Raw genomic sequence first — 13,255 nt, 5'->3', positions numbered from 1 at the left:
GAAATAGAAACCAAAAGAACAATAGAACAGATCAACGAAACTAGGAGCTGGTTCTTTGAAAGAAGTAATAAGATTGATAAACCCCTGTCCAGAGCTATCAAAAAGAAAAGAGAAAGGACCCAAATGAATAAAACCATGCATGAAAGAGGAGAGATCCCAACCAACACTGAAGAAATACAATTTTAAGAACACATCATGAACAACTATATGCCCACAAATTAGGCAAACTGGAAGAGATGGATGCATTCCTGGAAACGTATAAGTGACCAAAACTGAAACAGGAAGAAATAGAAAACCTGAACAGACCCATAAGCAGCAAGGAGATTGAAGCAGTGATCACAAATTTCCCAACAAACGAGACTCCAGGGCTGGATGGAAATTCTACCAGGGAATCTAAACACTTAAAGAATTAATACCTATTCTTCTGAAACTGCTTCCAAAAAAGAAATGGAAAGAAAACTTTCAAACTCTTTCTATGACTCCAGCAAAACCTTGATCCCAAAACCAGACAAAGACCTCACCAAAAAGGAGAATATCCTTGATGAACATGGATGCAAAAATTCTCACCAAGAAGCCAATAGGATCCAACAGTACATTAAAAAGAATATTCACCACAACCAGCAGGACTTACTCCTGGGCTGCAAGGGTGGCTCAACATCCACAAATCAATCAATGTGCTACAACACATTAATAAAAGAAAGAACAAGAACCATAAGATCTTCTCAATAGGTATAGGAAAAGCATTTGACAAAGTACAGCATCCTTTCTTGATTAAAACTCTTCACACTGTAGGGATAGAGGAAAAATGCCTCAATATCATAAAAACCATCTATGAGTAACCCACAGCAATATCACTCTCAATGGGGAAAAACAGAGCTTTTCTCCTAAGGTCAGAAACACAGCAGGGATGTCCACTGTCACCACTGCTATTCAACATAGTACTAGAAGTCCTGGCCTCAGCAATCAGACAACAGAAAGAAGAAAAGGAAGTGGGCATCTGAGAAGAAGTCAAACTCTCGGTCTTCACAGAGGACATGATACTCTATGTGGAAATCCCAAGAGACTCCACCCCAAAACTGCTAGAACCCATACAGGATTTGAGCAAAGTGGCAGGATATAAAATCAATGCACAGAAATCAGTTGCATTTCTATACACAAACAATGAGACAAAAGAAAGAGAAATTCAGGAATTGATCCCATTTACAATTGCACTAAACACATAAGATATCTAGGAATAAATCTAACCAAAGAGGCAAAGGATCTGTACTCTGAAAACTATAGAACATTCATGAAAGAAATTCAGGAAGACACAAAGAAATGGAAAAACTGTTCCATGCTCATGATTGGAAGAACAAATATTGTTAAAATGTCTGTTACCTAGAGCAATCGATATATTCAATGCAATCCCTGTCAAAATGCCATCAACATTTTTCCACATAGCTGGAATAAATAATCTGAAAATTTGGTGTTTTTTAAATAAAGATTTTATGTATTTATCTGTCAGAGGGAGAGAGCACAAGCAGAGGGAGCAGCAGGCAGAGGGAGAAGCAGGCTCCCTGCTGAGCAAGGTACCCAATGTGGGACTTAATTTCAGGACCCTGGGATCATGACCTGAGCTGAAGGTTGATGCTTAACTGACTGAGCTCCCCAGGCCTCCTATAAATAATCCTAAAATTTGTATGGAACTAGGAAAGACCCCACATAGCCAAAATAATGTTGGTGGGGGTGGGGGGGACCAAAGCTGGCAGCATCATAATTCCAGACTTCATGCTGCATTACAAAGCTGTCATCAAGACAGCATGGTACTGGCACAAAAACAGACATAGATCAGTGGAACAGAACGGAGAGCCCAGAAACTGACCCTCAACTCCATGGTCAACTAATCTTCAGCAAAGCAAGAAAGAATCCAGTGGAAAACATAGTCTTATCAACAAATGGTGCTGGGAAAATTGGACAGCCACATGCAGAAGAATGAAACTGGACCATATCTTAGACCACACACAAAAATAAACTCAAAATAGATGAAAGATCCAAATATGAGACAGGAATCCATCAAATTCCTAGAGGCGAACACAGGCAGAAACCTCTGAGACCTCAACCAGAGCAGCTTCTTGCTAGACACGTCTCCAATGGCAAAGGAAACAAAGGCAAAAGTGAACTCTTGGGACGTCATCAAGATCAAAACTTTTTGCACAGCAAAGAAAACAGTTGACAAAACTGAAAGACAACTGAATGGGAGAAGATATTTGCAAATGACATGTTAGATAAAGGGCTAGTGTCCAAAATCTATAAGTTACCAAACCCAACACCCAAAAAACAAATAATCCAATCAAGAAATGTGCAGAAGACATGAACAGACATTTCTGCAAAGAAGACATCCAGATGGCCAACAGACATGAAGAAGTGCTCCACGTCACTCGGCATCAGAACCACAGTGAGATCCCACCTCACACGGGTCAGAACGGCTAAAATCAACACGTCAGGAAACGACAGGTGCTGGCGAGGATGCGGAGAAAGGGGAACCTCCTGCACGGTTGGTGGGAACGCAAGCTGGTGCCGCCGCTCTGGAAAACAGCACGGAGGGTCCTCGGGAAGTTGAAAATAGAGCTGCCCTACGACCCAGCAATCAGAATACTGGGTATTTATCCCAAAAATACAGATGGAGTGACCCAAAGGGACATCTGCCCCCCAGTGTTCACAGCAGCGACGCCCACGACAGCCGGACTGCGGGAAGAGCCCGGACGTCCGTCGGCAGATGCACGGACAGAGAAGACGGGGTTCGTCTACACGACGGAATGTGACTCGGCCATCAGAAAGGGAGACGTCCTGCCCTTGGCATCGGCGTGGATGGAACCGGAGGGGACTGTGCTGAGCGAAGTCGGTCCGTCAGAGAAAGACAATTCTACGATCTCACTCGTATGTGGGATTTAAGAAACAAAACATGAACATAGGGGAGGGGAAGGAAAAATAAAGCAAGAAGAAATCTGAAAAGGAGGCAAACCAAAGACTTTTCATAGGAAACACACTGAGGGCTGCTGGAGGGAAGGCATTAAAGCGGGCACAGGATGTGACAGGCACTGGGTGTCACGTCAGACTAATGAATCACTGACCTCTACCTCTGAAACTCGTAATACTGTATGTTAATTAATTGAATTTAAGTTGAAAAATAAAACCACTAACCAAAAAAAAAAAAAGTGATTGGTTTTGAGGAAAAGGCCGCAGTCAGATCGACAGCCGATACCAAGGGTCAGGCGCCGTGTTAGGTCTCCTCCAAGAGAGACGCCCACCTGGCGGCTCCGCATGAAGTCGCCGTTGACCCGTCCGTTCCGTCCGTCTGTCTCCGTCCGCCACAACGGACTCGGCGCCCCCACAGGCTACGCTGGCAGGTTAAGTGGGTTTGTGGTATCACCACCCTCGTCTGCACCAGCTCTTTGATGACGGCACGAATCTCTCCAGTTCTCCCGGGGCTGCAGTCCTGCTCCGTCCATGTCATGATAGAGGGGGCAGCTCTAGGCCCCGGTTCTTCCGTCCTACTGGTCCCGCTCGTGTGCGAGGGAGCCTGGGAAGGCTCTGCCAGCGCTGAGTGTGTCGTTCCGGGGCCCGTTCAGGAGCTGAAGAACCGAGGACCTGGAGAGCCCCTCCGCCAGCCACGGGGAGCCGGTCGGGGAAGACGCTGACACCGGAACACCGCAGAGGAGTCGGGGGCCCCGGCGCCATGTTGTGGCCCCAGGAGTTAACGCCAGCGCAGAGCCCACATCTAGTTACCCCGGAGAGATGCAAGAATTTCCTTTCAGATCCTCATTTCCACTCTGTGCGCGTCAGCAAGCAGCTGCCGGTGCCTTGGGGACAGCCTGGAGGAGTTGCCTGGTGGTACCGGTGGCCGTCTAGGGCCTGCCTCCCTCACGAGACTGGAGCTTCGACCCCACGTAGATCAGTGGTGGCCCTCACTGTGGTGGTTCCAGTCAGATCTGGGTTCCCAGACCTGGGGTCTGTGCCACGGCCCGGGTGAGGGCCGGCTTGAGCAGGCTGCTGTCCGCAGCCAACGACCTCCGTGGACCCAGGCCTGCTGACGCCTGGAGCTCCCTGCACTGCTCTGAAATGCCAACCCCCACTGAAAGTCAGGAGCCTGATCCAAAAGCAGCCACGCGTGGGGCCACTTGTAGGCTACGTGGTTTACTCCAGAACGTAGTTCCCGCTGCTACGGGGCCAGCTGCTCCCGGGGACTGGAGCTGCGGGCGTGGGTCTGACGGTCACGCAGGACTAGCGCAGGGGTCCGGGGTCACGAGAGGAGACCCTAACCAGGCAGTGTGGAGAGCAGCTGGCGTGAGCTGCAAGTGCGAAGGCCACGCTTTGGGCCCCGGACCCCTTGCCGCTGGGGGCAGGAACGTCCCTGTCCCGGGGAGATCTGCCCTCAGCCGGCCGGCCACATGTCCTGCGCTCTTCTGGTCTCGTGCGCTCCGGAGGGAGAGGAAGCGCGGGGGTCCCAGCGCTTGAAAGCCCCCCTCTCCCAGGTGACCGTCCCCTCTCCGCCACGGAGCCCAGCACCCTCTCCCTGCTCTCTGCTCCACAGAGCCTGGCGCGGGGTGTGCGACCAGTGCCCTGGGCTGTGCGGGAGGCCGTGCCGTGGACAACCCGAGGGCAGGCACCGTGCTGGGCGACCGGCAGCCGGATGGGCAGGTTCCACACTCCTCATTGCCCTGCGGGAGCGGCTGTGGCATGGGCGCTGCGGAGCAAGCACAGGGTTGGCCGCCCCTAGTGCGGGGTGCATGGCCCCGGGGCCCCGTTGCTCCTTCCTCGCACGCGGGCAAGCCCTGCCGCCCGGGGCATGCACAGCACAGGGCTCTTCAGCAGCCCGTGGGCAGCCGAGGACGCAGGCCCAGCCCAGGCCACTCAGGTTCCACGGAGGCAGGTGTGGGCACAGGCTGGTGGCCAGGAGGGGACAACTCAAGCCCCAAGGCTCACGGCCCAGCATTGTGCCCAGGACACACTTCCACGTGTCCAGGAGTCAAGAAGTTGCTGGTGAAGCAGACGGTGACTGGACAGCGGTGCCCGCAAGCGGGTCCTGTAGGGTGCGACCGTGGCCTCTGCGAACCCGAGTCAGGAGATGGGCCCAGCATGGGGGGCGGGCCGGGGTGCGGGTGTGCGCCTAGCAGAGGGGGCCGTTCAGGGGGCGGTGAGGGAGGCCGTGCAGGGACGGGCTGGGGGCCGCGCGCGGGGTGGTGCAGAGGCCCCCCCGGGAAGCAGCCCGCGGCCCCCAGGCCCCTGCTCAGCCTGGACTTGGAAGCACTGCAGTCTTGGTCTTGGCTGAGCATGTGCTTTGTTTGCATCAAGGACGGGCTCAGTCCCCCCCACCCCCGGCCTCGCCTTCACTTCGATCTTCATGTATAATTAAAGCCGCCCAGAAAGCTGACGCCCGGCTTCCTGCCCCCTAGGACTCTCTTCCTTGGCCGGAGTGTGGGCTTGGCTCCCGAGCCAGGCCCCGGGTGGCCGCGAGCTCAATGCGGCCCTGTGTGCAGGCCTGGCCGCCTGCCGCCCCCAGCCGCACCGCCCCTCCCCGCGCCTCCCCCTTGGCTGTGGGCCCCGCAGTGCCGCACCCGCCGGGCCGGGCCAGGAAGGGATAAGAGGCCGACCCGCGGCCGCCGGGCCACTCGGGAGCACAGCCGGCAGGGACACGGAGCAGCCCGCAGCCGCTGATGTGAGGACCCTCGGGGACAACCTGCTCTTTTCTTTGGGGGGCAGGAAGGAGGGCTGGGAACAAGGTGGCGGCTCCCCAGGCCCCTGAGGCCTGCTGGTGCGGCTCACGTCCCGCCTTGTGGACGTGACCCCGGCTGGCCCAGTGGGACTTCAGACCCCAGTGGGCTGCGGTCCCCACTCAGAGCCCACTGGGACGTGGCCTCAGGGGGGTTCCGGGCCCCCCCGGGAGACTGAAGCAGCCCGAGCTCAGCCAGCCCCACTCCAAAGACGAACGTTTTCTCTCCCCGCAGCTCCTGTTCAGACCCAGGGTTTGCCGCCAGGGTCCCGGGGCCTGGACCACCCAGAAGTCCGAGCACAGCTGGGAGGGCTTGGCGGGGAGGTGACAAAGCGGGTCAGAGAAACCGGGGTTCGGTGCGTTTAAACTTGCCACTGGGAGGTAGGGCCCCTTCCCACGTCCCGGGGATGCGTCCTTGGGCACTCAGAGCCCAGGAGCCTCTTGGTTTCCACGCAGAGAGATTAAGGCAGGACTGAGAGGCTGACTGGCCCAGGAGTAACGTTCAGGGAACTAAGCAGAAAGGAAATACAGAATGTTTGATTCTGCTTCTCTTAGAAGATAAGCTTTAAAGCAGGGAAGAATTTAAAAGGAAAAACATTTTAATTAATTTCAGTGTGGTTATGAAGAAAGTCACATTACATGGAGCTTTTGGACATGGAATATATGTTTTATGCTTTTCCTTTAAAAAAAAATCCCACTAGTCATACTTTATGGAAAAATAAGTCAGCCTCTCCTTCCCCAAATGATCACAGACTTTGAGAAACATCCGAATAATGCAAATGTTCCTTGGGTTTTTTGTTTTGTTTCCAAAACACAAAATCAATAATTGAAAACCTGGGTGCAAAGGCTGAGAACGAATAAACATTAAAGATTTTCTTTTAACGTTAAAGATTTTAATCCATCTGACTTGTTCCGTCCATGTGTGATAAATCCGATTTTTAGGGATTGAAGAGCAAAGCAAAGGGTACTGATTATTAGGTGACTGTAGCAGAGGTCAGGTCAAGACAAAAATCCACAATGCTTTCTCCTCTGAGAAATCAGAGGTAAAAAATATCAGAAATGAGGTGTTAACTATTTCCTCCAATATATTGTTTAGATACAAGTGATGTATCCGACATGGGGGTGATTTTTCAACGAGATGTAGTTTCGTAACTACTTTCAGCTGAGCTCACGGACGGGCGCTCAAGGCCGGCGGTCGCTGGACGTCTCTGGCTGTCTCAGTTTTGTGGAGCAGCTGACGGGCTGTCCTTTGTAAAACGTTCCCAAGTCCCAGGATGAAACAGATATTTCCTGTTTTCGGGCCGCGGTCAGAGGTCCGGCAGAGGGGACAGCAGGAAGCTGAGTGACCCTGGGGCCCCGCAGGGCGCGCTGGAGGCTGGGAGACCGCAAGGGGCCGGCCAGCTCAGCCTCCTGCTGTTCCGTCCATCCTGCCCCCGGACCAGCCCGGCCCCGCAGCCTGCGGTACCTTGTTGTCTCCGGTGGGTCATCTTCGACCTGTCACTGAGATGCTGCTCTGCGTTTAAGAATATCTGTGGCATTTCTGCCGTATTTGTTTCTCGTTCGATTTCCAGCGGTTTCCGGGCGTGTTGCTCACACCCATCAAAGAAGAATCCCTTAAGGGTTTGTATTTAACACACGTTGTTTACATATTATTTCAAAGGAAAGCAAGTTCCTGCATTTTACGAACCTTCGAATCTTGAAGAAGGACCTGCACTTTTCTTGCTAAACTTACTCTGAATATGTGTGTGCTGCTTCGTGAGTTTACCAACAGGATTTTCCTCCTCTGTGGGCCAGTTGTTCACTGGCTCGGCTCACAGGAGCACCATTGATTTCTGCTCCTTTCCTTCCTGGTCACCTTACTTGGTTCTAGTCGATTCTAACGTCTGGCGGTCGGCGCTTTGCTCCCTGCTCTCTGTCCCCTCCTCTTGGAGCCCGGTAGGGCAGAGCGTGGCCTACCGGGGAGGAAGCAGGAATCGGCCCCCAGACCCCCTCACGGCGCCGCCCCGTCTTCCTGCTGAAGTCCCCCGTGGGCCAAACCCGCGCCGAAGCCGGGCACGTGGGCACGTGGGACGAAGGGAGGGAGGGCGGAGAACGGGGAAGCGGCCCCGGCCGGAGGGGGATGAGCCGAGGCCCGTCTGGCCCCCTCCTCTGGGCGGAATTCTGTAGAGCTAACGCTCAACTGTTCTGTGTACGAACAAGGCAGAAAGCACCAGAGGGCATCTTTCCTTTGTGGACCCCGCGATGTCTGAGCTGGAGAAGGCCATGGTGAGTCTCATCGACGTCTTCCATCAGTACTCCGGAAGGGAGGGCGACAAGCACAAGCTGAAGAAATCCGAACTCAAGGAGCTCATCAACGGTGAGCTCCCCCACTTTTTACAGGTGAGTCTCGCTTTTTAAAATCCAGTTTATCCGATCTCCGTCCACTCATAAAACCACTGTGTGCTTTCTCTTCTGGGCTGCCTGAAGGTGGTTCTGGTGTAGGCTGGTTCTCCACACGTGTTCGTGCAACTGAATCCCCATTTTATTTTTTTTAAGATTTTATTTATTTGACAGACAGAGATCACAAGTAGGCAGAGAGAGAGGAGGAAACAGGTTCCCCGCCGAGCAGAGAGCCCGATGTGGGGCTCGATCCCAGGACTCTGAGATCATGACCTGAGCCGGAGGCTGAGGCTTAACCCACTGAGCAACCCGCGCCCCAGTGAACCCCCATGTTAGAGGCAGGCTCAGATGGCCCCGTTCTCATTTTCATGCTTGGTGTATCGTAGCAGCAGCCAGGAGAAACTGCTGTCTCCAAGGCTAAAGCACAGGCTGCAGGTAATGCTGACTTCCGGACAGATGGGGAGGTTCCAGCAGTGATGAGGAAAGTGTCGTCATGACATGCCTGGCCAGTGCACACATGAGAAAGGGTCAGAAGTGAGCTCTGGTCCGGGAGGGCTGTGCCCGCACTAGCTGCACAATCAGTGCCTCCAGACGCCGTTCACTCAGCACGTGGTCACTGAGGGCGTCCCGTGTTCACCGGGGAGACGCAGGCCCAAGGACACGGCCCCGGCTTCTGGGACACCCGGCCTGGTGCGCGGACGGCCACAGCCACCCCCGTCCCCACTGCCCTCAGGTCAGCCTTTGCACTGCGCCCCGTCTGGTGCCCTTGAGGCCATGGGCTGCAGTCCAGCTGGTCGCTGACCTTCCCTTAGTGGCCAGAACCCAGGCCACACACAGGAAACAGCCAGACCACAAACCAGGGCGCCAGGGTCTGACGAAGCGCTAATTCCGGGAACGGTGTCAGGACACCCGGTGTGGCCCCGCGGCCCGGGCCGTGGAGCCGCCCTCCTGAGCCAGACTGGCGGCAGCGCCCCGGGGTTCCGGCAGCGAGGCAGCGCCCGCCGTCTGCAGGGCCGCCTGGGGGGCTCCTGTCCGCACCCCGACCCACACACGCCGTCACTGCGAGCCCCGGGACGCACCAGCAGGCTCGCGGGGGTGGGCGTCTCTGGGGCTGACTCTGGGGTTTTCTCAGGCATTCGGGTTCTCGAGCCACGGCCCCCCTGTGCGCTCGGTTCCCCGCCCGCCCACGTTCTAACCTAACGGCCCGAACTCGCAGCTTCTTCTGCAGACTGGGTGGTTCTAGAGTGAAGGGAGACAGAGTTTGTCAAGCCCTGAACCGACAGGCACAGCCCAACAAGCAACGATCAGTAATTAGTGATGACCAAGTTATTACAAAATAATGTAAATTACATAAAACAATCACTCATCACAAACTGTTGGTTTGAAAACAGGGAAAGCTTAGCATGTGGGAACCACAATTTATAAAAGACAAATAACTCGTGGTAAGTGGATCGAGGTATCATCAACATCAGCTGACCTGGTTTTATTGGGGTAATTTCGGTTTGGGGGTGAATCTATAACGTAATCGAAACAGCGTCCCTCCCGTCCGTCTTAGCAGATGTCTCCAGGTCCCACCAGCCCCGCTGGAATCTGTCCTGCACGTATGCTCTCTTCAAGGCGGCTTGTGGACGTGCCCCCGACTGCTTCGGGCCAAGCTCTCTGGCCCCGCGGCTGATTCCCTGTAGCCTTCACGTAGGCTGTCCGTGCAAGTTTGGTGCCAGTTCTTCCCACTGCGCCTAAAGCCCTGCCCCGTGTCTGCCCCCGGGACCGGTAACCCCATTGGCTCAGCAGCAGTGACAGTCAGCAGGGCCGGCAGGAAAGTCCCCTGACACCCAGAAAGCAACTCGAGGGGCAGAAAGAACACAGCACTTCACAAATTTAGGGTCTGTTCGCAAGAGTCACTCCAGGAAAAAACCCCACTTTTGTAGGTTTTCTTGTTTTTGTTTTTTCTGATAGAGATCACAGGTAGGCAGAGAGGCAGGCAGAGAGAGAGGAGGAAGCAAGCTTCCCATCAAACAGGAAGCCCAATACGGGGCTCGATCCCAAGACCCTGAGATCATGACCTGAGCTGAAGGCAGATGCTTAACCCACTGAGCCATTCAGGTGCCCCCCAAAACCCACTTTTGAAACATGAAAACCCACTGAAAACTTTCATTCCACTCCCAGAAGCAGTGAAACACGTAGGGGAACCAAAATTTCATGTTTTCTTCCAAGATGTTTGCTCACAATGCGTTCTGGCGTCTGGACGGCATCCGCTCTCCGGGCGTTTCTGGATTGAGGCACAGTGAGAGCGAGCGGCAGGTTGTTGTTCCGTTTCATCTTAGGACCTACGGGTGGAACCGACACTCGGACCCCCAGAGACTAAAGACCTTTCTGGTATTTCAGGGCATCTTCTATCTTAACTTGCTTCTGGCACAAATTATGAAAGCCAGCCAACGATTAATCATGTCTCGAAGGCCCTAAAGTTCAACTAAACACAAGCTGGGCAGCTTCTCTTCTATCTCGTAGGAAGTCAAGGAGCAGGAGGTCGTGGACAAAGTCATGGAAGCCCTGGACAGTGACGGAGACGGCGAGTGTGACTTCCAGGAGTTTATGGTCTTTGTCGCCATGGTTACCACCGCCTGCCACGAGTTCTTTGCGCGCGAGTGAGCGGCAGAGCAGTGGCTGGGACAGGGGCGAGGGTCACGCAGGAAGCAGAGAGTGGGGCTCGCCGCTAGTAGGAACGGAGCTTTCCCGCCGCGCTGTAGCTAATTAGGAAGCTTGACTTGCTCGGTCAACGAGCAGCTGACAACCTCTTCCCACGGCTGCCTCTGGCCCCGTCCTTCCTTCTGCTCCGCTCGGCACACGCGTCCGCCGACGGGGGCGTGGGACCCGGGCCATCCTCGTTCTGGGAAGCGTGTGCTCGGCCGCCGTCATGGCTGTGGAGAGCCCTAACCCAGGCCTGCCACGCTGCCCCCAGAAACGCTCTGGGCACGTGTGCTTCCTGGAGTCAGAAAGACAAGGCTTTGCCCTTAAACCGGTTTACCCTCCGTGCAAATGAACCCTCAGGGCGTGAGGGGGTCCGACAGGCCACCTGCTCCTCCGACAGTGCGACAGTGCGGCCGCAGGCTGGTCCCCTTCCCCGCGGGGAGCTGTGGGTCCTGAGCACACACCGTCGCTCACCGAGCTGCAGGACGCCCGACCGTGAAGTACCGACGCTTTGGTTCTCGCTGGGGCTGAGGATCAGAGTCCCGCTCTCTGCGGACTCTCTGCGCGGCTCCACCTGCCGCCGCGGGCTGTGTGGCCGGGACGGTGCGCCTCTCTGCAGACAGGCTCCCCTCCCGCGGCCTCCGGTCTGGGAAGGGCCCTGGCCCTGCTGCGTGTGTGCAGGTCGGTGCACGTGGCGAGCTGAGCTGTGGGCTGGGTACCCACGAATTCAAATAAATCAGTTTCAAATAATTCACATCATCAACTTATAAATATGAACAGTCACATCCCAGAAAAGCCCCATGAACCTTATCCACCCCCTTCTGCTGCTGCTGCTTTTAAGTGCACAGACTTGGAAACTCCTACGCCGGGCGGTTGCTTGTATTCGCATTAAATAAAGAACGCGGTGATCTCGTGGCGGTGACAGTTCTCGAGGCCGGGACAGAAACCAGAGCCAAACACCCGCCAGCCTGGGAGGAGGAGCAGAGGGACCCCCGCCGCCGCCTCGCTCTCCTGCGCCTTCCCTGAAGCCGGGCGGGTGCGCGGGACGAGGGACACTGGGATGGGGGCGTGGTGAGCAGGGCTGGGGTGTGAAGGGACATGCACAGATGGGGAAGGGTGCAGCGTGGAGAGCCGGGGCCCAGAGCGGCGGGGGCGGGGAAGGGGCGGGGAAGGGGCGGGAGGAGCTGGGAGGGAGGCGGGCGAAGGGGGGGGGGGCGGGGGGGCGAGAAGAGGTGGAGGGAGGAGGGGTCAGGGTGAGGAAGGGGTGGGGCGGGAGGTGCGGGCGGAGGAAGGCGGCTGAGGGCTGGGCGGCCCCGGGACCGCCACCGGCCACCGGCTCCGCACAACTTCCAGCCCGCTTGGCCCCCCGAGGCCCCCCCCCGGGCCTCATCAGCCGGACGCCGGGGAGGGGCGGGTCACGGGTCACGGGTCACGGGTCACGGGTCACGGGGACGGGGACGGGGACGGGGACGGGGACGGGGGGGTCCCGGGCGCAGGCGGCGGGGCGGGGCGCGTGGAGCTGGGGACGGAGGCCAGCACCCAGGGACCCTCTCCAGGGACCCCCCGGCCTGCGCACGGCCCACGGCGGGGCTCCTGCGGGCTCGGCAGGTTTTCCCCCCACACGCCCGGGGCCCCCGCGTGTCCCGCCGTCCCCCGGGAGATGCGACCTTGAAACCGAAACAGCCGGTCGAGGGCGGCCGCGATCCGATGGGAAGGGCCGGGAAGGGCGGTCCGGGCCGCAGCGGGTCCCGCGGCGGCCGCACAGGGAGGGGCGGGGCGGGGGCGGGGCGGGGGCGGGGCGGGGCGGCCCCTGGGGGAGGGTCCGCAGCCGCCGGTCCGCGTGGGGTGGGGAGGGCCGGGCAGGGGTGGAGAGGAGCTGGGGGAGCACAGGGGGGCCCGGCCTGCGGGGAGGGCCGGGAGGAGAGGGGAGCCCGCTCGGGGCAGCGTCCGGCTCTCCGTGGCCGCAGAGGACGGCGCCCCCCACGGCCAGCGGCGGCCCGAGCCCCGGCCTGCGGCTCCCTTGCCGGCCGCCGACCAAGCAGCTCAAGGGGACTCGGCTCGGGCCTGTCCCCCTGGCCCAGACCACACAGGAACCAGCTGCACTGGACTGGCCCCCGGAAGGCTGCCAGGGCAGCCGTGGAATGTGCCGCGGATCCCGCACCCAGGGGTGCTCCTTCACCCCAAAGAGGGAAGCGGGGCCGCAGGGATCCTGGGGGCCTTCTGTTGTAAGAGGCCCGTGAGCCTCCTCTGGCCTCTGCTCGGTGCGACCCGTCTTGCCCCACAGGCCGTGTCTGGTGCTGTGAATGGCCACTTAGGGTCCCCACACAGAGGGCAGCACGTCTGACGACCCAGGAGCTGACCCAGGCATCCCCAGCTGGGCAGGGCGAGCCCTGGGCAGGGGGGGAGGGTGACGAGGCGGGAAATCAGCTCCTGACTTCA

General features: G+C 57.2%; 1 protein-coding gene across 2 annotated transcripts; it reads left to right on the top strand.

The window, feature by feature from the left end:
- Window positions 1–5,588: 5,588 nt before the first annotated feature.
- Window positions 5,589–11,731, top strand: S100B (S100 calcium binding protein B). Of its 2 annotated transcripts, none has more exons than XM_059392585.1 (3): window positions 5,589–5,695; window positions 7,953–8,128; window positions 10,637–11,731. In XM_059392585.1, exons 2-3 carry the CDS (start codon window positions 7,991–7,993, stop codon window positions 10,775–10,777), a joined length of 279 nt encoding a protein of 92 aa, XP_059248568.1. In that variant the 5' UTR covers window positions 5,589–5,695; window positions 7,953–7,990; the 3' UTR covers window positions 10,778–11,731. The 2 variants fall into 2 exon arrangements, with proteins under 2 accessions (XP_059248568.1, XP_059248569.1); XM_059392586.1 differs by having other exon boundaries at window positions 5,594–5,695; window positions 7,949–8,128.
- Window positions 11,732–13,255: the final 1,524 nt, after the last annotated feature.

Source organism: Mustela nigripes, chromosome 2 (genome assembly GCF_022355385.1).
Source record: "Mustela nigripes isolate SB6536 chromosome 2, MUSNIG.SB6536, whole genome shotgun sequence".
NCBI classification, from domain to species: Eukaryota; Metazoa; Chordata; class Mammalia; order Carnivora; family Mustelidae; genus Mustela; species Mustela nigripes.
Note: the sequence above shows the minus strand (reverse complement) of the source record. Positions and strands in the feature narration are given on the sequence as shown.

Excerpts from the sequence above, each read along its gene's own strand:
- S100B (XM_059392585.1), top strand. The coding sequence starts at position 7,991 with ATGTCTGAGCTGGAGAAGGCCATGGTGAGTCTCATCGACGTCTTCCAT. Across the intron at positions 8,129-10,636 it reads AGCTCCCCCACTTTTTACAG|GAAGTCAAGGAGCAGGAGGT; the intron begins GTGAGTCTCGCT and ends TCTATCTCGTAG.